Source organism: Lagopus leucura, unplaced genomic scaffold (genome assembly GCF_019238085.1).
Source record: "Lagopus leucura isolate 7727_CA_CO unplaced genomic scaffold, USGS_WTPT01 Super-Scaffold_100016, whole genome shotgun sequence".
Lineage (NCBI taxonomy): Eukaryota > Metazoa > Chordata > Aves > Galliformes > Phasianidae > Lagopus > Lagopus leucura.
The window spans coordinates 3,279,007-3,305,224 of NW_024962270.1; the positions used below are offsets into that span (position 1 = coordinate 3,279,007).

The following is a 26,218-nucleotide window of genomic DNA, read 5'->3' on the forward strand; positions in this document are numbered from 1 at the left end:
TTGGGTAGTGGTCCGTCCGGGCCGTTTCCCTCCCCCGCGCCGCCCGCCCCCGCGCCGCCCGCCGGCGCTCCGGACTGCGGGCAGTGGCGTGCGGCCGCCGCAGCGAGCGCCGGCGGGAGCGGGTTCAGGCTCGGCTCGGCTCGGCGCGGCGCGGCGCGGCGCGGCGCGGCGCGGCTCAGGACCGGCTACACTTCCCGCTCCCGCTCGCTATGCCCGACCCATCCTCTGCACCGCCGGCTCCAAGCTGCTGAGCGGGCGGCGTTGGCGTGGGCGCGGGGGGACCGCGGCTCCGGTGCCCGCTCCCGCCCGCCGCCGCCGCCGGGGCGCTCCGCCGGGCTCTGCCCGCATGCGGGCGGGCGGCCCCTGAGGCGAGCGGCCGTCGGGGCGCGACGCGGCTGCCGGAGGGGGCGGGTGCGGCGATGGGGGCTCTCCCGGCGCTGCTGGGGGCCGCCTTGCTTTGGGCCGGCGCCGGCGCCCTCGTCAACCTCAAGTACTCGGTGGAGGAGGAGCAGCGGGCCGGCACCGTTATCGCCAACGTCGCCAAGGACGCGCGGGACGCCGGCTTCGTGATAGACCCCCGGCAGCCCACCGCCTTCCGAGTGGTCTCCAACTCGGCCCCCCACCTGGTGGACATCAACCCCGGATCTGGGCTGCTGGTCACCAAGCAGAAGATCGACCGGGACCTGCTGTGCCGGCAGAGCCCCAAGTGCGTCATCTCGCTGGAGGTGATGTCCAGCTCCATGGAGATCTGCGTGATCAAGCTGGAGATCAAGGACCTCAACGACAACGCGCCCAGCTTCCCCACTGACCAGATCGAGCTGGAGATCTCAGAGACTGCCAGCCCCGGCACCCGTGTCCCACTGGAAAGTGCCTATGACCCAGACTCGGGCAGCTTTGGAGTGCAGAGCTATCAGATCACCCCCAATGACCTCTTTGGGCTGGAGACCAAGACACGGGGAGATGGCTCTCGCTTTGCTGAGCTGGTGGTGGAGAAGAGCCTGGACCGTGAGACCCAGTCCCACTACAGTTACGTGATCACGGCGCTGGATGGCGGAGACCCGCCCAACTTTGGCACAGTGGAGCTGAGCATCCGCGTCATCGACTCCAATGACAACAACCCTCTCTTCGAGGAGCCGGCCTATACTGTCAGCGTGCCTGAAAATGCCCCACCAGGCACACCAGTCATCCGCCTCAACGCCTCTGACCCGGATGAGGGCACCAATGGGCAGGTGCTCTACTCTTTCCACAGTTATGTCTCTGACCGGGCTCGAGAGCTCTTCCAGATTGACCCTCAGAGCGGCCTCATCACAGTCAGTGGTGCCATCGACTATGAGGAGGGACATGTATATGAGCTGGATGTGCAGGCCAAGGACTTGGGACCTAACTCCATCCCTGCCCACTGCAAAGTGACCATCAGCGTGCAGGACGCCAATGACAATCCTCCCCTCATCAACCTTCTCTCCGTCAACAGCGAGCTGGTGGAGGTGAGCGAGAACGCCCCTCCAGGGTACGTCATCGCCTTGGTGCGGGTCTCGGACCGCGACTCGGGGGCCAACGGACGTGTGCAGTGCAAGCTGCTGGGTAACGTACCCTTCCGGCTGCAGGAGTATGAGAGTTTCTCCACCATCCTGGTGGATGGGCGGCTGGACCGTGAGCAAAGGGACCAGTACAACCTCACCATCCAGGCCAAGGACAATGGCGTCCCCTCCTTGCAGGCTACCAAGTCCTTCACTGTCAAGATCACCGATGAGAATGACAACCACCCTCACTTTTCCAAGCCCTACTACCAGGTTATCGTGCAGGAGAACAACACCCCGGGGGCCTACCTCCTCTCGGTCTCAGCAAGGGACCCTGACCTGGGCCTCAATGGCAGCGTCTCCTACCAGATCGTGCCCTCCCAAGTCAGGGACATGCCTGTCTTCACCTATGTCTCCATCAACCCCAACTCTGGAGATATCTATGCTTTGAGGTCCTTCAATCATGAACAGACCAAGGCCTTTGAGTTCAAAGTCTTGGCGAAAGATGGGGGCAATCCCTCTCTGCAGAGCAATGCCACTGTCAGGGTGATCGTCCTGGACGTCAACGACAACACCCCGGTGATCACTGCCCCACCGTTGGTCAATGGGACCGCGGAGGTTTACATCCCCCGGAATGCAGGGGTTGGCTACCTGGTGACAGTGGTCAAAGCAGATGACTATGATGAGGGTGAAAATGGCAGGCTTTCCTATGAAATGGTGGAAGGAGACAGAGGATTTTTTGAGATAGACCAGGTCAATGGAGAGATAAGGACCACCAGAGCCTTTGGGGAGAATGCCAAGACAGCCTACGAGCTGATCGTGGTGGCTCACGACCATGGAAAAACATCCCTGTCGGCCTCTGCCTTGATTTTGATATACTTGTCCCCAGCCCTGGATGCCCAGGAGTCCATAGGATCTGTTAACCTCTCCCTGATTTTCATTATTGCCCTGGGGTCTATTGCAGCCATTCTTTTTGTCACCATGATCTTCGTGGCTGTAAAGTGCAAAAGGGATAACAAGGAAATCAGGACCTATAACTGCAGGTAAAGAACATCTTTATTTCTGTGTACCGGCCAGGGGCTGCTTAGATTTCTGCGAGCACAGTTATTTTTCCTTTTGCTGTTTTATGCCTGGGGTTTTTGCTTTAGCAGCAGCCGCGAGCTGCAGGTCTGTGAGATGTCCTTAGGAGCTTTAGAGCACTTCTCAGGGGGAAGAAGCGAGCCCCGCGCCGAGGTGCGGGCTGCCATCGTTTTTCATTTACCAATCTGTTGCAGCGGGTGTTGGGTTCTGCTCTGTACAGAAGTGCCTTGGGCACAGATCCACCGCCCTATCCACGTGCCATGGGACCGCAGAGTGGCATCCTGGTGGTGCCCACAGTAGCGGGGACCGTGGGCCTTTCCTTGTCTCCAAGAGCCATTGTGTGCCCGTGGCGTGGATGCGGCTCAGCCACGGACGACAGTGCTGCCCAAAGCTTCCCATCCCCGCAGGCGGATGGAAGCGATGGGGACACGGTGGCTGTGAGCTGGGCTCTCGCAATTATTTTTGCAGCGCTGCATTCTTTTGCCTGGGCTGAATGTGGGCGCACGGTCCGAAATGCAGGAGGGCAGGTCAGCGCCTGCTGAAAGGGGAAGATGTGGAACTGAGCCCCTGAATATGTAACAGCCCCGCGATTATTGTCTCTCTTTTACTATTCTCAGTGTTACACAAGTTAGTAGACAAACGCTAACCACACATGAATATCAATCAGATGCCATAAAAGAGCAGCTGCAATGCCTCATAAATGGTTTAATCCTGTTACTAGTGAAATAGCCATGACTTCTCCATTCCTTCAGCACTGAGTCATTTCAGATGGGAGGAATGGAAATTAATTTTGCTCTACCTTTGAAACCTGGCATCGCCTGTGGCCGTTCGGTGGGGGGGGGGAGAAGGGGGATGTGCGGTCCTTAAAGTTTTATTTGTGCAGAAATAATGCTCGAGAGTTTGATTTTTACACCCCGTTTTCACAACATGAAGTGCATTTATAAGGCTTTTTGCACGATGGGGGAAAAAATCATCTGCAAATAAAACTAGCTCTGTGCTGTGTTATGGGGAGCTAATATAGCAGATTTCTTGCCAGCTCGGCCCATTAAACACGAATGGGATCCGAACGTATAAAAATCACGTCGTGGTGCCCCTTGCAGCTTCACGAGTGTGTATGGGCGCTGGGTTTGCTGTGACGGCTTAGGGATTAATGAAGTGCAGTTTAATTAAATAATTGGTCAATAGAGAAAGGACAACAAAATGAATGCCTGCGGGAAATAAATCGGGATCTCGCATTGCCAAACTTAAACATTGAGGTAAACAAAACAATTAAAGCTTCATCAAGCGTTGTTAGGCGACTCGGCGGCGTATAGATTGTTGGCACAACAGAAATCTCTGCCTTGCTCTGATTTATTGCCGCGCTCAGGGGAGGCGCGGGCTGCTATCCGTGTGCATCTGATCAGCAGGAGTCAGCTGCAGAGGGAGAGGGGCAGTGGATCGCCCCGGCCCTGCCTGTGGTCACCGGGCACGCCGTGCTGTGCCTGCACTTGGGCTTCCAGGGCTTTATTTCTGAGGTTCCTCGCAACATCTGGCGGAGAGGCTTCGTAAAATGTGTGAATTTACGGGGCACGTAAGGTTATACGAGAGAGCTCTTCGGCTTGGTGGCATTTTCATGCTCAGGCAATTAGCTTTCTGGAACAAGAGTATTTTCCCAATATTTGCCTTTCTAGATAATCTGTATTATTCATTCATCCTATTGTTTTGGCTGCAGCTGTTGTGTTTGGTGGTTGCTGGTTTTTTTTTTTGTAATACATGTTAAACAGAAGAGCAACTCCTGGCTTTCAGGTTGCAGCGGTACGAGCTGCGGTGTGTCTTGGGAAGTGCTGAGCTGTGCGTGCCCCACTGGGGCTGTATTGGAGGGAGCAGCCCCAGCCCTTCGAGCTCAGCCTGCATAGTTAGCACAAGGTGCAGTGGTGTTCTTTATGTTCTTAGTGTGCTGCTTTATGGTAACTTCTTTATCTCCCCCCCCCCCCCGGGGTTATGTAGAAGGCAACAAGACACTTCATCAGCTGATTCTTTTGGCAGTGGGAAGCAAAATAGGGGAAGAAAGGCAGAGAAAAGCAAGCCTGCAGTTTTAAAAGAAAAAAAAAAAAAAAAAGGTCAGGAAGGATCATTTCTTTTTGCGAAACACAGTTGTAGTTCTCTGATTTCCAGAAGACGAAAGCCTTTCCCAGCAGGAGGGGGTGTGTGTGTGTCAGGGGACGAGTGAGGAATAAGGCACGGCTGGAGGAGAGATTGCAGAGATCAGGTATTGCCAGGAGATAGCCAAAATACGAGCGCTTTGGATAGAGTGCTAATAAACAAACGGCCTTTGGAGTGCGAGAAATAGAGCTTGCCAGCCAGGGCTGCTTCTGGGTCTGCTTTATTTACTGCTATGGAAAATGAACTGGGAAAAAATCCACTATTCATTTTGAATTTTCATTATGGGGACCAAATTAAATCACTTTTAAAATCCTTATTACGCATGGAAATGAATGCAGATACCCTTTTCAGTTCATGGATTTTAACATCTCCATTTTTCTCTTCTGCAGGCTGGACTTTACTCCCAGTCACTAAATATCAGCAATAAGAAACACTAGAAAAAAAGCAGGGGCATTTCCCCTCTGCTTTTCATGTCTGACCCGCATATGTTATACGTAGGAAAATCGGTTCCAGACTGTTCTGTGCCACAAGAGCCCGAACGTGACGTAATACGCGTGACTGAATCCTGCACGGGGATGGGGCTGAGCCCGCCAGCTCTCCAAGTGCTCCTTTTAGGGGCAGAGTTCGGGATGCTCTCAGCTCTTCCTTTTTCTTCCCTCCCCCAGAATTGCCGAGTACTCCTACGGGCATCAGAAGAAATCAAGCAAGAAGAAGAAAATCAGCAAGAATGATATCCGCCTGGTTCCGCGCGACGTGGAGGAGACGGATAAAATGAACGTTGTGAGCTGCTCCTCCCTCACCTCGTCTCTCAACTACTTCGACTACCACCAGCAGACTCTGCCACTGGGCTGCCGCCGCTCCGACAGCACCTTCCTCAATGTGGAGAGCCAGAACAGCCGCAACGCCGGCTCCAACCACATCTACCACCACACCTTCACGGGGCAGAGCCCCCAGCAGCCCGACCTCATCATCAACGGGATGCCACTGCCCGAGGTGAGTCCTGCCTGGCTACCGCCGACGGCTCCGTGCTGCCGGGCTGAGCCGACGCTTCGAGGTTGCTTTGCGATGGGTGGTGGGCAGAGGGCAGGTGCTTGGCCGGGCGCTCGCCTCCTTCTCTGCTGGGAGAGGTGGGCAGTGTTGAACCACTTCTTGTGGGTTTGCGTGGTCGTCGCAGGTGTTCACAGGAGGGTGTTTCTCCCACCAGCGGCAGTGCCCAGTTGGGGGATGCTGGCGTGGCGTGGCATGGCTCCGTGTGCTTTGCAGCTGGAATTTGAGCGCGTTGACTTAAAGGAAGAGGCATTTGTTGGATTGACATGAGTTTTTACGAGGTCCTTAAGGCCTTTTTGGGGCTACTGCTTATCCCACATCCCTCTGGGGATGCAGCACACGATGGTGTGCTGCCAACGGGTGGTACCAAGTGAAGGTGCTGCTGCGCTCCATGCTGTTCTCATCAGGTTCTCCTAATTCATTGGCTTTCCCGTACATCACAGGCATCATTTAATGTTGTTTGTTTGTCTCTCTTTGAATTATTGTTTAGTATTAAGCAAAACAATCAAAGGTTTGTCATGTTTCCTGCTTTGAACGGAATAACAAAGCTGAAAAAGCACCTAAAATATTTATGGTTAGTTCTGCGCTTGCGGTGCTGGTGTAAATGCAAAGCGATGCTCCTGGAGACTGTGGAGCTGCTTCAGATTCAGACTTCTGCTGTGGAGAACAGAGCCTGGCCTGCTGCGAAACAGCAGGACTGCTGGAAATGCTTGGTACTGGCGGGCCCAATCTTTTATATTTATCAGAAGGAGTGGTGATGCAGTGGGACAGGCTGCCCAGGGAGGTGGTGAAGTCCCCTTCCATGGAGGTGTTCCAGAACCACAGAGATGTAGCACTGAGGGATGTGGTTATGGGTATGGTGGGGGTGGGTTGGCATTGGACTAGATGATCTTAGTGGTTTTTCCAACCTTAATGATTCGATGTGGTGGTGAAGCACACCCTGACCCCAGTATTTTAGCACCTGAGCATAGAACCAGTGCTTGTGAATGCAAGTCACAGGGCTTTGCCTTTCTTTCTCCCCAGACCTTGTGAGACAGGATACATTGCTAAGCACTGCTACATGGCCTGCAGAAATGAATTTGTCTCTGGTGAGAAGCACTATGCTTTGCTGCCCTGCAGTGTCAGCAGCCCTGTGAGCGGGCAGTGGGAGGCTCCCTTCCCTGCTCACAGCCTGGCTTCCTCCTGCTGTGTGCCCTCATGAGGCACCGTCGTGCCCAGAGGAGTTCCCCCGGCCATGGATGAGTGTGGAGCTGCCTCCCATGGGGCCATGGGCTCTGGGGATGTTGCAGTACAGAAGGGCAGGGTCAGAGAAATCCCAACTGGAGGCTACTTGGATGTTTGTTTTGGGGTAGGAATGTTTTCTATTTTCATTTTTTGGAAGAGAGCCCCCACAGTGTGTTTCCAGCTCTTACGAGGGTACTTCTCCACTTGTGTTACTGGGTGCAGCCCACTCCTACAAGCCCAGGTGCCCCCTGAGCATGAGGTGGCTGCCTGATTCTGGAGCAGTGTCAGGAGCCAGCAGTGACCATAGCCACCTCCTGTCTGCCACACACAGTGTCTGCAGAACATGGCACTGAAGGGAGATGTGACCATTGTGTTGCCACCCCCATGCCAGGTTATTGTGCTTCACCATGTCACGCTGTGCATCTTCCTTACCTCAGCCTATGCATCACCCCTGTGTCAGACTGTACATTGCCCCCATGTCATGCTGTTCATCTTCAGCATCTCAAGTTGTCGTGCATCACCCCCAAGTCAGGTTGTCGTGCATCACCCCCATGTCAGGTTGTGTGTCACCCCATGCCAGGTGCTCCCTGCAGAGGCTTCCCAGCTTCTCCACGCTCTGCTCAAGTGCACCCCAATCATGTGCCCTCCTTCAGCCCCTTCCTGCTATCCCACTGCCCAAATCCTGCTCCTTACACAGAGTGCTGCTGCCTGTACCCACTGCTGTCTGTCATTTTGCCAGCGGTTGCTACGGGCTATAATTATACCCCCGTGCAGATTGCTGTCAGTACACCTCCAGGTGAGGCTGATGGAGCAATAACAAACCCGTCCCGAGCGTGATGTTCCTGGAGTGATGAGCTCTCCCCTCAGCACATTGGGAGCATGTGGCGGGGCCGCCTGGTGGTGCCTGCAGTGACGAGGCTGCTGCCGTGTCCCCCGGGAGCCTTTAATAGGTGTCAGTGTCACGGAGATAGCGCTGACGCTCCACCTCGGAGTCACTTCTCCCGCGTCGATGGAAGGCAACGCGCTGCTTGATGAGAGATAAAGCATGGAGGTAAACATGTTGCTGCAGTGTCACTTAGCATATGATGTTCGTGGTGGTGGTGAGCGGTTGCCTCTGAGCGGGAGCACTGAGTGTGCCATGCTGCTGCGCTGCAGCGCAAGGCTCATTGGCTCCAACAGCCTCAGGACTGGGATGCGTGGAGCCGCGGTTGTGCTGGTGCTGATGGGATTCCTTCCCTGGGCTGTGCATGGTGTGGTGGTGGCACCAAGTGTTCTCATCTGCCCTGGACTCAGTTTGCAGCAGGGAGTGGGGAAGGCGTTTCCAGTCAGTGCTGGAGCCCAGGGCTTTGTTGCTTGCCGAGCATGGGGACATCAGATGGAGTCCAGTGGGCGCGTGGTCGGATGGTGCATGTAGACTGTTGGGCTTTGTACCACAAGATGAGGAACCTAAAGTAGTTGGAACCGTTAGTCAGCTCCCTTGATAAAAATGCGCGATGCATGGGGCAGTGTGGAAACCAGTCTGAATGCAGAGTGTTTTAGGATCACTGGGACACAATTTGCATGCAGAGCAGCCACCCTTGGGTAACACTTGCATGCCCATTTTGGCTTGAAAAGAACACTGCCTGTGTGCAATGGCTACCTACCTGCGTTCCTCCAGCCATCAGGCACACCATGTTATTCTGGGGGACATGGTTTTGGGAAATGCCACCCCACGGGTGGAACATCTCCCCTGGCCTGGATCGTACCGACCCAATGCCACCGCAATGGAGCAAGTCACCACAGAGCAGTCATTGACCCCTTAAGGTCAGTGGCCAGTGGCACCAGGCAGGAGCACCCCAGCCCCAGGGGTAGGATAGAGAACAGCTGCATTTGTGATCATCCTGCCATAGTCCCTGCCTTGCCACACTCTAGCATAATCCTCACTCACACTGATTTCACCTGGGCTCCTCATAGCAACAGGGATTATTGGAGCGAGCAACAGTTGTGGGATAAGGCCCTGGTGGTTTCAGATAGGCTTTTTACTACCTGGAAAGCGCTCCGCTCGCCATAGGAAATGGTTTTCTAAGCACAATGGAGCAATTTTCGTTTCAGGCAGCGCAGGCACTTTCTGCTCTGGCTATCTCGCGGTGTTAACGAAAGCACATTTCTACAACACACAAAGGTTTTTGTTTTGTAAGGAAGGAAATGAGCGTGGCTGTTCCTCTTTCTCTGTCATTTCTCTACTTGTCAATTCTTTCTTCCCCTCCAGCTTATCCTCCTCTTCTCCGCTAGCCTTAAAAAGCCCCAAATGTGTCTGTTATAATCACATTTTGTGTGTTACAACCAGAATGAATGTACTCACTTTAATATGCTCGGTTTGAGGAAATCAGTTTCTGTCTGGTATAACAGACAATTTGTTATAAACCGTGCCATTTAGGAGTGAAGGGCCTTGCTTTACTGTAACACTGGGGAAACGTCATGATACATAATTGGAGGGGATTTGGCTTGCTTCTCAGTAATACTGTGTATAGAGCAGGAAAAAAAAGGAGATAATTTCCAAGCCGGAGAAAGTTTGCAGCGCTGAGACATGCCAGACTGTTGAAATAAGGCTTATTTTAAGTAGAGATAATAATTAAAGCATTATCAGCAATGATGTTCAACTAGTCGGAAGAGTGCCTTCGCAGAAAGCGTTGCCAGTCTTGTTTTCTCCTTGGGAGGTCACTGTAACTCAGCACTTTTTTCTCTCCGCGCTGCGCCGAGATGTGCAGGCACGGGTCACGTCTCTAATTAGCACCGCCGTCTTCTCGCGCGTGAGCATCTCTGTCTGGCAGTTAATGGCAGCCTGGCTGCTCCGCGGGCTGCCGGCTCTGCTGCCCATCTCTGCTGCTGGAGGTGGCCAGGTGCTGCATGGGTTCCACCGAGAAGCCGCAGGATGGCTCTGCAGAACCTTGTGGGTGGTGCTGGGTGGCTGGCGGCACTTGTGCTTTGTGCCTGTGGGTGCTCGGAGGCTGGAGGTGGCAGTGGGGAGGTGTCGGGGCGGGAGAGGTTGTGGGACTGTGAACACAATGCCTGCCTTGGTGGGGTTGTTTCTGTGCAGCTTTGTGTCACTGGATGCTCCCCTGGCACTGATGGACAACATTACGGACGTGAGCAATGGTCTGTTCCATTCTGAGGTCTGTTCTATTCTGAGGTCTGTTCTGTTCTGAGGTCAGCTGAACCCAATTGTACATCTTGTAATGTGATTGCTTCGAGCTCTCTGATTTGAAAAGTTCATTTGAATGCCTTGCGACGGGGATAAGTGCTCCAGCTCTCGTTGATGGTGTGCAGTGGCTCTCGCCCATCGCTCCCGCTCTTTGCCGGGCGCTGGGTTCGTGGGTGTGGGGTTCAGCACCGGACAGCTCCTGTGCTGGCTCCATGGGGCAGCGTTTGCTGCTGGCATCCGTGGGGCAATGTGGGTCAGGGCTGGCGTGGTGCTGGCAGCCGTGTGGGGAAGACATCCACCTCTTCTCTGATGCTTGTAGAGTGCTGGGAATGGAAATGATTGGACTATACGTTATATGTAATATGTGCACCATATGCTTTCTATAGTCTATCACGGAATGGCTTGAGTTGGAAAGGACCTTAAAGATGGTCTCGGTCCAATGTATTTGTAGAGGTGTATGAAATTATGTTGTATTTATGTAAGTACATGAAGTGTGTAGGGTCGTATATTGTATGCAGTAAATAATTATATGCATAGTCATATGGTTTGATTTTTGGTTGGTCCTGTGTGGAGCCAGGGCTTGGACTTGAATATCCTTACGGGTCTCTTCCAACTTGGGATATAGTATGATTCTGTAGTGAGATGTATATAATTTATTTCCATACTCTTTGTTGGGGTTTTATGGTTCGCTTTTACCAAAAGTACAGCAACCCATCTTGCTTTGCTGTTAGGAATTTTGGATTTGATGCATAATTCTGACTTGTCAAGTCTATAAAATATACCTCCCATGAGTGTATTTACACATGGTAGATAAGGCTTTTCCCTTAAATTAGGAAAGACTTACTGTAAGCTTTTTAAAAATTACATCCAAAGGATGGTCTTGCACACTATTTATAGCCTTTTGTGGAGTAATTTCTAAATTAGCTCTTGTTGTATCGAACAACACAAACCCCGTGGCTTCCTTCTGTAATTTGTTTTGCATAAAGCACCTGCATGCAAAGGAATATTTAGGATCAAGCACACATCCCCTTTGGGTAACCTTACACAGGGCCATGTTTTTCTCCTGGAGACTTCCCAGGTGTTTGGGTCAGAAGCCCTCAGCCAGGTGCCCTTCTGGCTCCTTTTCCTGCTTTGAGCTGGGAGTCTGATGGGTTGAGGATGGAGCAGAGATGGGCTTTGTCTCCAGAGGGTCACCCTGCAGAGCTGCCGTCCCTTTCTGCCCTAGTGCTGTAGGGTTGTTATCTTTCAGATTTGTCCTATGGCCAACCAATGTCCCGCTGTTTGGGAATTCACTCCAGTTCTCCCTGCTTTGCCCTTCGAGAGCTGAAGGGTAGAAAGTTGTTGAGAGATCCCCTGCTTCACTGCAGGGCAGGTGATGCTGCTTTGAACTGTTGTAGGTTTTACGATTCCCTTTGCCCCTGACTGTGACACAAAAAATTGCACAACCTGTCCTGGTCCCTGGTCTGTCACTTTGTCAGCATCGCTTTGAGATGGGGCATTTTGAATGCAGTAGAGCAGCCCAGTTACAAACGTGCTTTTTCATCCTCTGGCCCTTCCTTTCTTCTAGCCTGCCTTTTCCTGGGGTTAATGCTGTTGCCCTCTGAGTTTTATACATAGATACGTATGTAAATATAAATACATAGCAGCGCCAGCAGCTGTGCCCGCTCCTGCTGCCCGGCCAGGTTGTATATGGGGCTGTGCACAGCCTCGCTTAAATAAATGATCAGATATTGTTCCCAGCAGAGGCAATAGTTGAGTTCCAATCATTTTCTGGTAATTAAAATACAGGATGGTCTTATTTGTAGCATAAATAGTTGTAATCTGTGTACCTATAAGAGTAATTATAATTTAAATTAGACTGTGCTTGGCATAGGCAGCGAGCGTGAGCGCGGCACAGAGCACAGATCTCATCCTGGGGTCCCTCTCACCATGCCCAGAAGCATCCCAGCATTCAGCAAAGTGACACCGAGCCCATTGGTAGCTCCAAGTGTCTTTTGGGATATTTCTGTTTGGGCAGCGTGCATTGCACCAGTGGGAGGTTTGATGGAGAAGAGGCTGTGGGATCATGGCTGTGGTGTCCTGACCAGTTCTGGAGTGAAATGATGACTGTGCCAGCTGGAGCAGTGGTCAGTGCCCTGGTGGTGATGCTGGGCACGCCAGGTGACCCCAGCAGTGCTCTGGGGCCGTGTGGATGAGCTCCTTGTCTCTGCGTCCCGTTGGAGACTGGGAGGTGAGCACCGCGCCGCCCTCACGGGGATGTGAGCTTGTCGGATTACACCATCTTTTGTAACGGCAGGTGTATGCCACAGGGCAGGTTTTAAAATTCCTGTGTTGGTGGATTGCATTAACCCATACTAAGTCAGGTATGTAAAATTCCATTAAGCAAAAACCCTCTGGCATTTTCTCACCAACGTGAGAGATCTGCAGGCTGTGCTAATGCAGTGTGCGCGCTCATCTATTAGTACGATGATGGTTTTAAAATAATAACATTTATCTTTGGCAGCGGACCTACAATAGTACACGCAGAGTACAATTTTGTGAAAGGCTCTGCAGATGTTGCCTCGTTCAATCTGGGTCAAAAGGAGTGCTTAGAATCATAAAGGTTAGGAGGAGATCAAATAATTCTGTGTTTTTATTGCTGAATAATGCACTTGGAAAATATCATTCACCATTATTAGACTAAGTGAGTACAGAAAACAGAGGACTCAATAGTCATTTCTCACTATTGGCTGATTTTACTGTTTTTATAATGTAGCTAAATTCCCTGCTATTGATCGCGGCATCGATTATCGATCTGCCAATCTGAACGTAGCACTGGTGTGGGCACACGGGAGTGTAACAACTGCAGGATTCTCTGCCTCTTCCTGCGGCGCTCCATGTGCGCAGACGGATGTATTTTGGGAGCTGTCTGTGCTGTGCAGTGATGTATGGGGCCCGGGGGCCCCGTGCCCGCATGATGTAGGAGCTGTGCGTGCGCTCAGGTGCGCTGGGCAGTCTGCTGGAAAACAGCCAGGCTGGTGCCGCAGCACGGACATTGCTCTTCCAAAGGAACACAAATGAAGGAGACAAAACTGGAGGAGCACCCGGAGTGTGTGTTGTTTTCCATCCATTGAAGTTGCATGAACCCCATCGTGCAAACCCAGCATGCCGGCTCCCTGCCCAGCTTTCAGGATCAGATTTACAGCTGGGTGCTCTGCCGTGGACCCGCCGCTGGTGGCATTTGGTAATCAGATCCATGTGGCTGCTGGCACAGACACAGCACCTAGCCCTGCATACCCTGGGAGAGGCTCTTCCTACAGTCTGCATGCAGTTCTCTGGTACTGCCCCTTGCTTGCTGTGCAGGTGTCCCTGGTTTTGGGAGAAATAAGGCACTTTGACTGCTTTAGGGTGAAGCTCTGTGTTTGAAATGGGAAGAGTTTTGGAACCTGTTTCCTTCCTATTAATCATGGAATTGTGAAGGTTGGAAAGGTCTCTTGAGATCATCTGATCCAACCATCTACCGACCTGCACCATAACCACATCCCTCAGTGCCACATCTCCATGGTTCTGGAGCACCTCCAGGGACGGTGACCCCAGCACACCCAGAGCAGCCTGTGCCAAAGTCTGACCACTTTTTGGAGGAGTTTTTCCTAATTTCCAACCTGTTCCTCTCTTGTTCTCCGTACTTGGTTGTTGTCAGCATTAGTATGCCATTAACACATGCTCATTAGGAGGAGAATGATGATACCCTGCAGAACATGGGGGAAGCCTTCATTAGGCACTGACATATTGAACCAAGCTGCAGGCTCCGCTTGGGGAAGCCGCTGCTCGGCGTCAGGTTTCTGCACCTTCTCCACGATGCCCTGACAAAGCCCCTTGTTTCCCAGCCCTTGTTTTGCTGTGAGTGATGAATGCAGCCGGCCTGGATCCAAACCCCTCAGGGACCTGAAGCGCATCCTCCCCCAAAGGCAGATGGGAGACCATGGCTTCCTGTGTGCTGACTCCAGGGTTAATGCGACGAAACCCACGCTGAATTTGGAGCTGCTGGGGGAACAGCTTTGCTGCGAACCGAGGTGTCACTTCTGCCGCTTTGCTTTTCACACCACGGCGATGTCAGAAGCGCCTGCCCGGCCTCGCTGCCCGCAGCCACGACCTGCTGCGTGGGGCAGGGCGATGCGATGCTCGTCCTGGAGTGACAGCGTCGCTCCGTCAGTAGGAGCAATGCCGAGTTCAGGTGGGAGGAGCGTGCTGGAGCAGCACATATTTAAAGATTAAGACCCTGTTGATGTGCAGATGTCTGTAGCGATAGGTAACAATGAGTGGACAATGAGGACCATATGTGGCTTTTAATCAGAATATATTCTAAATGGGGCGATTTCGTAGATTTCCGCCGTGCCGACAGCTGTCCTCTGCGTCAGCTCCCTGTGATGGTGGTGGCTTTGCCCCCTGGTGCTGCCCACGCCACGCGGACCCGCGGCCGCGCTTCTGGGTGCTGGGTGAGCCATGTAAGCCCCGTGTGAAATGCATCATTCATAAACTGTTTAGTGCGACCTTTTGTACGGTAGCACTAATTATTATTATCACAGAAGCCCAGTAAACTAGACTAGTAATTATCAGGGATTTATTTGAATGGACAGCTAAGCTATTCTTGGCAAGTTAGTCAAAGCAGTTGTCATGACAGCTACACAAATGTGTCTTATGAATTGGGTTAATTAGGGTAATTAATAACTGTTGTTTTGCCCTTTTTAACAAGGTATTGCCTAGACACTATCAAAAAATAGCAATTGTACCTAGCAGATGTATTCTTCTTCCAGCAGCAGCCTTCAATTCGCAAGACCAAAGCTGTAAACATCTGGCACTTTGGAAGGGAAAGTGCCAAAACCAGGGGGCTCGAGGGTTCCTGGTAATCCCTCTGCTGAGCTGCCGGCACGTTGGTCAGCCTCGTTACTGCTGCTGTTGTTGTTATTGCTTTAATTCTGTGCAGATGAATGCTTTTGTGGGTGGAGAGGGCAGCGCGGTGTGCTGTGACCCAGCGGCCGTCGGGGCAGGCTCTAAGTGACAGGGCTGAATGCTGGGTTTGAAACCATTTGAGATGTCTGTGAGTTATTGCTGTTCTGCTCGTGCCTCATCGGGATGGCTGACTGGTGCCAGATCTCCCGCTCCTCGCTCAGGCGCAGCATCTGTTTCTTTCAAAACAAGTGTTTGCTGAATAAATGATTTTGGATTTGTCATTGCTGATACCGAGTGATCGGAGCAGCCAGTGCTGTTAATAATAGAATAGGACTGAAGAGCTCAAAAGGTGGAGGGGGAAAAAGTCATTCCCATCCCAGGGGCATCCCCTGCACGACACATTTGGGGATGATCCTGCAACTGTGACATCCCGTGGGGTGGGAGGGAGCTGCCAGGAAGGGAGGCAGCACTCTGCATTCCTGTTGTTTCTCAGGCTGTGGTTACAATTAGCAGTGCCACCAGCTGCAGATACAGGTGCTGGGAGACACTGGGCACAGGTAGCTGCTGCTCACTGGCCACCCTTGGGGCTTGCAGTCACTGTGCCAGCAATCCCCATCCCATGCCAACAGTTCCCATCCTGTCCCAGTGAAAGTCCTCATCCCGTACCAGCGGTTCCCATTCCGTGCTGGTGGTTCTCCCAACCTATTCCAGCAGTGCCCATCTCATGGCAGCAGTGCCCATCCCATGCCAGCGAGTGTCCCCATCCCACACTCGCTCCTTTCCTGGAGGATTTGATGCCAGTTATTAAAAATGGCCCAAGCTGACAGATGTGACTGAGGAACATTATATAAACTTTGTAGGAAAATGACCTGAATCCATGGCTGAAGGCTCTGGCTGGTTCTCCAGCTGCAAAGAGCCTTGTCTATTTTTATCACCCCTGGGCTTTCAAAGCCCTCTTTTAACTAAAGCTTATTTGATAACACACATCTTTTAAAAAGAAAAGAGTAAAAAAAAAAAAATGAAGGAGGAAAGGGAAAAAAATCCCTAAGAAAAACACCTCTATGGAGAAGGTATAGTTTTAATGAAGAAATATTTTACACTATTCTTCTACAACCTTAGGGCTAATAGCCTGGAACTGGTACTTTGGCTCCTTAAAAAGCCCAACAAGACAAGCCAATTACGGCCTCTGAAACATTTTTATTTTTAGTTCCTTGTAATAGCAATTCATCCTCGGCTATGGTACATTAACTGGAAGGAACACGAAGTAGTAAGGTTTTGGCATCTTTGTGTAACGCACGGGCTGTGTTTACCAGCTGGTTCCTCACACGGGGCGGGCTCCTCCACCGCTGGGACGGATGGGAGATGGGTGACGTGGGCACAGAGTGGCACGGGGATGGCAGTGCTGTCACAGACAGCCCTTGGAGCAGCAGGTTGGCCTCCGTGTCCCCGTGCTGCTGCGCTGCGCTGACGCCTGCCGTATTTTTAACTTGGCTGCAGTGATTTTTTTTTTTTGGTTTCCCTTCTGCGGTGACAAATCTGTGATTTCTTCTGTTCCTTGTGAAAGGTACCGCTCTGACCTGCCACTCCAGAGGGTGAATGACAAGGAGTTTTATTTAGCTCTGGCAATGGGAACATTTGAAAAAAGGTTCTTCTGTTATATTTGTTTTCATTCCTAATAGAAGGAGGCAGGCAAAGGACGGTTCTGAAAGGTTTTTTAACAAATCTGTAAGTCATGCCCCATTACCTCAGGGCTGCTGATTAGATCCAGATTGTTTCCTGCACTGCTTAAAGAGGGGTGCAGCCCTCGCTGGAAGCTGCATCCATAGATCCATGACACAGCTGCAAGTTGCAGGCACAGGTGATGGGAAAGGCCTGCTGGGAGGTGTGTGGGTCACCGTGCCCCTGCAGGGTACCAGCTTGCAGCAGAGTGCCCGTGGGGGGCACTGACCCTTGCTTTTGGGGGATCTCCTCCCCCAAAGGTGTTCTGCAGGCAGGGGCTGCTGGCAGCCTGCTGCAGGCTGTTAGTTTGCCCTCCCTTACAGATATGCCCACTGTAGGTTCAATGCTTTTCTTTGGATTCTGCGGTGCTGGTGCTAGGCAGCTGCCCATGGCAGCTCCTGGCTGCGCGGCGGCCGCTGGAGAGCTTTGATGCTGGATGTGAATGGAAGGGGTTTTGTTATTGCCTTTTTGCTCTCCATAACGATGCTGTAGATTTCTGATACGTTGACAAATTCAAACGGGTAATATTATTTGCGGCTTTCAGGAGTGTAATTATGGCTTCATTGTGTGTCGCCGCTCTCAGGATTCAATCTGGGTTTCTAATCCTATACCCTTTCTCAAAATCACATCACTGCAGCTCCTTTCCTCCTGCCTTCGATCCATTTTCAGACCAAAATGAGAAAGCCCGTACTTATTTGGGGAGGGGACAGGAGTTCAGAGCGGATTAGTGGGGATGGCAGCGCCGTCATGCAATCCGTTTTGATACTTTTGCTCATTTCTGATGAGCGGGGTGATGCTAGAGGCTGAACTCTCCCAGTGATTTTTCTGCAATGCTTTTTATTTTATCTGGAGAAAATGGAGGGTGGACTCAGTTCCTTCAGCGTTTAATAACGTCCATCAGAACCAAATGCCCTTTATTTAAGCTGCAATAATAATTAGAGGGTTGGTGGTGTTAAGCAGCCATGGAGTCTGGCTCTGAGGAACGTTCATTGTGCCTCATTAAATTTGGAATTAGTACTTAAAAGGTCAGAAATAAATATTCTGTTTATATTTCAGGGATAGTAAATCTAAATAGCTGCTGTGTTTGCACATCCCTGTCTCTGCTTGTTCCTGCTGAACTGAGCAAGGCACCACTCCATTTGGTTTAGGCAGCAATCAGAGTGTCTGCAAAAAAGCCCGACCCAAAAAACCAACCATGGTTTCATTGATCAAGGGCAGGAAAATGATCTGCTGTATTATATCTAATTATAAAACATCAATATCAGATGCTAAATGCACTTACTTTTTCAGAGACGCTGTGTTGCTAGTTTACAGTTTGCAGTCTCTTACTTTAGCAGTAAGTCAGGATATAGGAAAATGCCTTCACAGGGAGATGCCAGAGGTCAGATCCTTTTCAGCTTTTCAGGCTTCCCCAAGTGTCTCCTCTTAAATACCCCTTAACAATAACCAAAAGTGTTCACATTTGGGCTGTTTTTTTGGGAATGATTAGGGTTGATTGTTTGGGCCTGGTTCTTCATTTGGGGCTGGTTGTTTGGGGTCCGTTGTTTGGGGTCAGTTGTTTGTTTTTTTGGGACTGGTGGTTTGAGGTTGGTCATTTGAAGCTGGTTGGTTGTCTGAGGATGGTTGGTTGGTTGGATAGGGCTGGTTGGTTGGTTGGTTAAGGCTGGTTTTTTGATTGAGGCTGCTTGTTTGGGGTTGATTGGTTGTTTGGGGCCGGTGGTTTGGTGTCAGTTGTTTCTTTGGGGCTGATTGTTTGGGGTTGGTTGTTCAGGGATGGTTACTTGGGGCTGATTGTTTGAGGCTGGTTGGTTGTTTGGGACAAGTTGATTACTTGGGGCTGGTTTGTTGATGTGGTTTGTTTGGGGTTGGTTGGTTGGTTGGGGCTGGTTGTTTGCAGCACTTTTACTGGTGGTGGCTGTGAGGCTGTGTTTCGTGCTGCACCTGTTCCCTGCAGGAAGGAGTCTCAGCCCACTTACTTATTTCCCGTGGGGCAATAAGCAGCTTGCTTACTGATAATGACTTCCAGCCATGGCTGAGCGGGGCTTCATTTGACCCATTCCCTCCTTTAAAATTATCCACGTTTCAGAAGTGCAGCTTGAGTGTTCTCATGCAATTTACACATATTCTATATTACCCACAATATATCGTGGGCTGTAAGAATTAAGCGTTGGCGAGATTTTCAAGAGGGGAGCAGCAGTTTTATTACATATTGATTGCCTTGCACAGAGCAGGACTGAAGAGCAAAAGGAGAAGCAGCACCACCTGCCCTGCTTTTCCCATGGGAAGAGCGTGTGTGCTTTTGTGAACAATTTGACATTCCTCTGGTCCTGAATGTGCCTGCAGCATGATGATTGGTCAGCAGACCTGTGTTCCTGGTGGCCACGTGTGTCCTGGTGGCGTATTTTGGGAGGATTTGCTCAAACCCCAAACAAGAGATGCACGTTGCAGCCTGGGAGAAAGGTCCACTTTGTTTCCTGATAATAAAGGGTGACATGCAAGCTTTATTAACAAGGCACGTAGGGAAAAAAAAAAAGGCTCAAGGGACAACTCTGAAAAAGTGGTGCTAAATGTGTCATTTTTGTGAAGCCGATTTTCTGAAGGGTTCCTACGCGCTTTGGCAGGAGGTTGCAGCAGGTTGGCAATAATTTGTAGGAAGATGGAAATGTTTTCACCCCGAAGTGAGAAGCGGAGATGCAGTGGGTCAGGGGTGTGGGGGACAGGTGCCCCTTCCTGCGGGTCAGGAAGGATTTGGGGCATCCATGCATTCCTAGTGCCTAGAGAGCAATGTGACAGCCTGTAGCTGGGCGCTGGGCAGGGCACACAGCCGCCCCTTTAGAGATGCTCATTTGTATGTTTTCCGCATCGCGGCTAAAACCCAGGAACAACAGGCCCTGAATTATTGAGGTGCGGAGGGACAGCAGCGTAACGCAGCCCTGATTACCCCGTTGTAAAGCTTCTTCCTGCAGCCCCTTTGGGTTCCAATGCCAGGGTCTGGAAGAGTTGCATTGAAGCTCTGCATCTTCTTTAACAAAAATGGGAGCCCTCAACAACAGCTGGAGGGGAAACAAATAAAAAAGAATTTTAAAATGTCCCTGCTGATTGCTTGATTCTCAGCGTGTCTGATGCCGTATTTATATTTGTGTTGCTAAGGCAGCGGTTAGAAGCACTTTCCGAATTAGAGCTGGGTGCTCCCCACAGCCCCAAGCAAGCCTGCCCACTAAGGGCAAAGCAGTAACGTGGTCTGACACCAGAGAGCACAGGCACCATGTAGATGCTGCTCAGTGCCCCTTGGTATATGGCGTATTCACACAGTGTGGGTCCATCCTGATGAGCGCTGAGCATCCTTCACGCTGAGCTGAGCGGGAGGTGAGAGTGGGCAGCACTGGGGGTGGCCCTTGACTTAGGCTGAGGACCCTCCCTTTCTCCTTTGATTTTTACTGATCTGATCATTAAGAGAGTGTCAGCTTGTTTGCTTTCACCAAAATAATGAAGAAAATGTGGGCTGTACTCTTGATGCTGTGAGTTATGAAGAGCATGCTGTTTCATCGGCACAACAAGCCTTACCTTGTCCCTCTTTTTTGTGCTTTGACTTTGTTCTTGGGGCCTCGTTAAGAGAGGGAGCGTATCCTTTTCCAATTAAAATGTTGACATGTTGTAGACGTTCTCCTTCCCAGTCGTTTTGCCTCTGTTTGTAAGTGATTGCACTTTGCAGGATGAACTAGATTTAAATGAAGTGAGCTTCGACTGAATAATGCAAATTATAAAGCAGACCTCTTCCATGAAAAATCTCATTGCTGTTTTATTCTCCCGGTTTGATCCCATAGCCTGCATGGAGATCACTTTGACAGATAATCCCATAAGTACCCAGCTACCTCAGAAACCACCTGGAGCACACCTGGCTGCAGTCCTTGTTGCCTTATTGCTCCTTGTCCTGGCGGGAATCTGGAAGGGATTTGCATGAGTAGTGCTTCTTTTAGAGATGTGCTGGATTTAAAGCCTGGGGACAGCTAGAGTTAAAGCCTGGGGACTGCTCCAGAGTACGATGAAAGCGCCCCTAGGAAGTGGAGGGGGTACATGGCATCTCTGGCATTGCATCTTCATGACTGCAGTGGTGCAGAGCATCTTGAGCAGTGGGTGATGCAGAGAATCTGCATAGGAAAGGTGTTACTTTAGCCAGCCAAACTAATTCTTAAGGACCTGTTCATCAGGCAGTGGTTTTGCTTGGTTCAGGGGTTTGGCTTTTTTTGTTGTCAGACATCAATGACAGAGCTCCCAGGGCTGTTGGTCAGATCTGCTGTGAGTGCTGGAGTTGGGCTGGGGTAGAAGCTTGTTAGAAGCAGCCTGTTAGAACCACATGGAGGTGTTTCAGTGGGTTTTGGTGGGGTTTTGGTGATGTTTGGGTGGTGTTTTGGTGGTACCAAGTTGAGCATTACCCACAAGTGGCCCTGGATGCTCCATTGGAATCCAGAGCTTGGTCCATGTGCCGCGAGTGCATTAAAGCTCTTGCAACATGTGGGCATGCATTTTCCTCTCTGCTTTCCCATGGCTGCCTCCCACCCTCCATCACTGCTGGAGGTCCCCAGGTTGGCAGCACTGGGACTGATGGGCAGATGCAGGATCAGAAATGTTCTGCAGTGCTTAAATCTTTGCCGCTGCGTGTTTTAAAAATACATGTGTATGCTTCCTGCAGAGACACAGAGCGCTTTAACAATCAAAGTTGTGCTGCAGGAACAAGGATGCAAGAACTGCAGGGACCAGTAGTTTGTGCAGTAAATCTCCTGCGTGACTCTACAGCAGTAATTACTATGTGAAAGTAATAACTGAGCTGTGCTGAGTGCTAGGCCAACTCCCCCGGCTCACAGATCCTTGCATGTTTCTCTCTGGGAGGCTCCTGTTTGGTAAATTAGATATTGTGCTGTATTTCAGAAAAGGTCACACTTAACCAAGGCTGCCTTTGCTTTATTATCTCAGTACAGCAGTATAACCTCAGCCGGGGTACGATTGGATTTCACTTTCGGCTCTGCTGCAGCAACTCCGCTCCCTGCATCCTGCCGTTGTGATTACGTTAGCAGCAGCCTCTGCTTTCCTTTATTTATTGAGACATTAAAGATGCATGCATTTATTTTTACCATGTTCATAATTGCCATAAAAACAGGCCATAGCATCCCCAGGTGGCTCTTTGGAGGGAAAGCAGCTGCGGGGCTGCCTCAGGCTCCTGCTACCTTTCAGCCATGATCCCACCGTGCCAAGCAGCATCCCAACACATGGCTCCCACCATAACTCCCACCACGTCCCACCACTACTTCCACCATGTTCCACCATGTTTGTCACCATGTCCCATCACGTGGCTGTCACTTTGTCCCACCACGTCCCATATCTGTGGCTCTGGGGTCTGCTGGTAGCACCCTGCTGTTCTGGCGTTTTTTTTCAACCTATGCTTTGTTCCATCCCAGCTGTGAAAACTGGGAGCCCAGGTTCTGTAATCTCAGGTTAAAAGACAGCATTTCAGCTGTGGTGTTTGTCAGTGGGCTTTGCCAGCAAGTGACAAATCCATTGACTTTTCTCCCACTCTTTTGCTCCCTTCCAACTTTTAACCATGCCACCCATTGTCTGCCTTTTATTAATAACAGAGCCGATGTCTCTGAGTGAAATGATTTGAAACAAAGGGAAGTGCCTGCATTAAATTCTCTGGCAGGGGATTACCTTGCTGGCATTTACATATCTATGCAATAAATATTTTAACATGTTAATTATACACTAATAAGAAAAATACCTTTTGAACTTTCAGTCAAATTGACACACACAGAACCGAGTCCATCAGGGAATTAAAAGCAATTAGTTTTGTAACAGAGCATAGGCACATTGTTTCTTCTCTAGAAATTGTTCCATGGTCACCAGCCAGCCTGCTTCTTGGTGTAGGGCTCGGAGTCATCATCTGCTGCTGTATGGGTCGGGATTTGGGTTGCATTGGGGTATCTCTGGCTCGGGGGGGGACATGCGAGGTGCTGGTCCCACTGAGGTGGGCAGAGGTTGTGGTGCCAGGCAATGCCCTGGCCTGCTTCAGAGATGTACAGAATATCCCCAATTGAAAGGGACCCTAAGGGACATCGAGCCCAACACCAACTCCAGCAGAAAGCAGCCTGTAACTTCTCCCTTTTCTTTTCCTCCTTCCAGACTGAAAATTACTCCTTTGACTCCAACTACGTGAACAGCAGAGCTCATTTAATAAAAAGGTACGTAGGCTGGCTTGAAAGCTCTTTGGTGTGCCCAGCCAAATCCTGATTATTTAATGTTCTTTCTCACTGCGTTATATGCTACTTGCTTTTTTTAATATGCAAAACGTTTCCAGAGTTATCATTTGATTTTAAAAACAGTATTTACTGCCTATTAAGTCCCATTGCTCTTGGTTTGCAACAAAGGAAAATCTTTTTTCTTCTGTTTGGTTCCTACACACTGGGAAGTTACAGCAAGTTAGGTAGAGTACCGTTACCCTGACAACTTTAAAATTCATGGATTTTATTCTATTTGAATGCACAAGAACAAAATGATAGTTTTGGATGGTGAGTTTTCCTTATAGTGTGAGGTGGGGGGGAAGAAATCTCGTTTGGGGGCAGGTAATTGGGTTTGAGAATGCTCACTGTTTTAGTCTGAATACCGAGGCAAAGCAGCATTTTGCTAGGATTTTCCTTCCAGGGGTAAAAAGCAAATCATCAGTTCAGTTACAACCTAGCAATTTCCCTTGGGTGAATTTAACCCTTTGCATACAACCCTGCCTTGTTGGTGTCCTCAGAGAGCCCACCGGTGGCAAAGGTGTCACCAACGGACTCACGCCTGTGCTGTCCCAGTTTAACCCCACTGATTTTACCCGGGTTGTATCATCTTCAGGACAGCTCTGCGCTTAAAAAAAAATCCAATTATCTTCCTGGCTGCGATCCCATTTGTTTACATCTTAAAAATATAAAGACTATGGGAGCTGCAAGCACTTTGTATGAGCAACTTGGGTTCAGCTAGCGAGGGGCAGGGATATTTGCCTGCATTATGTGTGATGTTTAACGATGCTAATGCAATTGTGAGAGGCGGCTTGCCTGCGCCGTGTTGCTCTTCGCAAGGCAGTCCACAGACACCCTGAAAAAAAGCAAATCTATTAATCTTTTCCCTCTCACACCTAACATAAAGGCAAGCAGTGCTCCCTCCTGCCACAGCGGGGTTTCCTCCAGCATTGTTTGGGAAATGCTGCTGCTGCCGCTTCCCCCAGACCTGCACATCTTTTGGAGAAGTGTCAGCCACGGAACCGTGTTGTGTGGCTGCTGCATTATGGTCTGCTTCACTGCAGGGAGATAAATGCGTTGTAACGCAGATTGCTGCACGTTGTGAACAGCAGCGCCGTGTAGGACAGCGTTTCCCCTCGCTTTCTACCTTTGTCTTGTATCTTAAGTACAGCGGGTGCCAGGGACGCTGCACAGACATCTAAGAACAAAAATATTTTCTGTAGCATACTGTGGCATCATTTTCATCCCTTGCCTTTATGAAGATGTTGTAGCTCTTCTATCTCTGGTGAGTGAATCTCCTCCAATCCAGCACTTTAATTAATCTATCTGTACTTTTCCTGTGTTGTCTGCCTGCCTCTCTCACTCACATAAGGCACACACAAATGAATTGTAGATATGTAGTGCTTTCTTAACTTAAAATTCTTTGATGTTGCCTGGAATCAAAGTCAATGGCTTCAACAGGGACATCTTTATTTAAAAGGTGATGTTTGAAGGTTTACCAATTTATATGTATTTCAGAGCTCCCCCCTCGTGTGCTTTGCAAAGCACCAGTTGGTAGGTGGTCTGCTTGGTTTCCGTGGAGACGCAAAAGGGCTTCACTAAGTAATGAAAATCTGCAGCTCCTCAGTGCTTTGAAGCACAGGCCGCTCCTCACACCGACATTTCAGCCCAGATCTGCCAGTGAGCAAGTTCAGTGCAGCCAGATCTCCCATGGGTACAAGTAGCCCTGGGGGAAGGAGCCATTGGGGCTTTGCTTTGTGCACCAGGCCCTTCTCAGGTGCTTCTCAGGCTGGCAGCCCTCCTTTGGTGAACACTTTCTTTTTTCCTCCTGGCATCTGCCTTTGCTTTCTGTTCACTCCAGCCCGTGCCCACGCTCCCAGAAAGTTCCATCCCATGCATCTTGAGGTGATCCTGTCTTGCAGCAGCCAGCTGTCTAAGGGCTTCGGGAGTGGCAGGAGGATCATCCGCTGTCTGTGAGCCCAGACTGACAGCCTCTTGCTCCCAGAGGCTCCTGGAGGAAAGCTGGGCGCACAGGAGCTGGCTCACTTGGTTCACATGCACCATGCCTGTGTGTCCATGCCAGGGCTGCGTGCTCGTTGTGCTGCTGTTCCACAAGCCAGTGCCTTTGCTTCTGGCTTCCCACAGTGCCAAGGACACCTATGTGCAGCTCACCACTCAAAGCTCTATGCTGGTAGAAAGGGGACACGATGTGGCAGTCAGTGCATCCTGTCCTGGTGACATGCTGGTCGGACACCCCACAGCCACCACTGCTCTGCTGTCCATGATGATGTGCTCCATGCACTCACATCACATCCAACCCAGGATGCAGGTCTTCCTTTGCTTGGATAGCAGCTTCCTGCCCCACTGGGTCAACCGTCAGGATGGGGACATGAGGAATTTGGGACCAGCTCAGCCCCGGTGTCCCTCCTGTGTCGACCTTGGCAGCTGTGACCACAGGGGATGTCAGGGAGCCGGGTTGCTGCCAGATCCCCTGAAGTCCCTGTGAACTTGGACCCAGATCCACAGACTTATTGTTAAAAATAGGAAAGAGAATGAGAAGAAATTCACGCTTCCCGGAAGGCTTTTATTTTAAACCTTTAAGCGATTAGGACTTGGCCTATAACCTAGAAAATTAAACTTGAGATCCTTTTATCTTTAATTTGAAGTAGCACAATACGAGGAAGCCTAATTGTGGAAACGGCTCATTGGATGTGTGTGCATCCTGGTGGCGGCCCGCAACACACGCGAGCAGCCTGCGTTTGGGGTGCGGGCCGATGGTGGCCAGCGCAGCTCACTGCCATGTCTCCCCCAGCAGCTCCACGTTCAAAGACCTGGAGGGAAACAGCCTGAAGGACAGCGGCCATGAGGAGAGCGACCAGACTGACAGCGAGCACGACGTGCAGCGCGGCCTCTACTGCGACACGGCTGTCAACGACGTGCTCAACACCAGTGTGCCCTCCATGGGTTCGCAGGGCCCCGAACCAGGTGAGCACTGCCGTGGCCCCATATGCCTTAGCGTGGGTTAGGGATAAGGCTGTGTGACTTTGGTAGATAGGAATTAATCTTCATGCCTTTCCTGTCAGGTAAGCCAGCGGGTGGGATTATCCCAT

General features: G+C 50.7%; 1 protein-coding gene across 2 annotated transcripts in view; it reads left to right on the plus strand.

The window, feature by feature from the left end:
* The first annotated feature begins 419 nt into the window (after positions 1-419).
* PCDH19 (protocadherin 19) overlaps positions 420-26,218 on the plus strand; it is a 51,851-nt gene continuing 26,052 nt past the window's right edge. Inside the window, exons 1-4 of one of the 2 annotated variants that reach the window (XM_042876639.1) lie at positions 420-2,560; positions 5,405-5,732; positions 23,014-23,072; positions 25,921-26,093. In XM_042876639.1, coding sequence (XP_042732573.1) covers positions 420-2,560; positions 5,405-5,732; positions 23,014-23,072; positions 25,921-26,093 — 2,701 coding nt within the window. The remainder of the gene's footprint in view (positions 2,561-5,404; positions 5,733-23,013; positions 23,073-25,920; positions 26,094-26,218) is intronic. The other variant, XM_042876640.1, reaches the window with a different exon arrangement.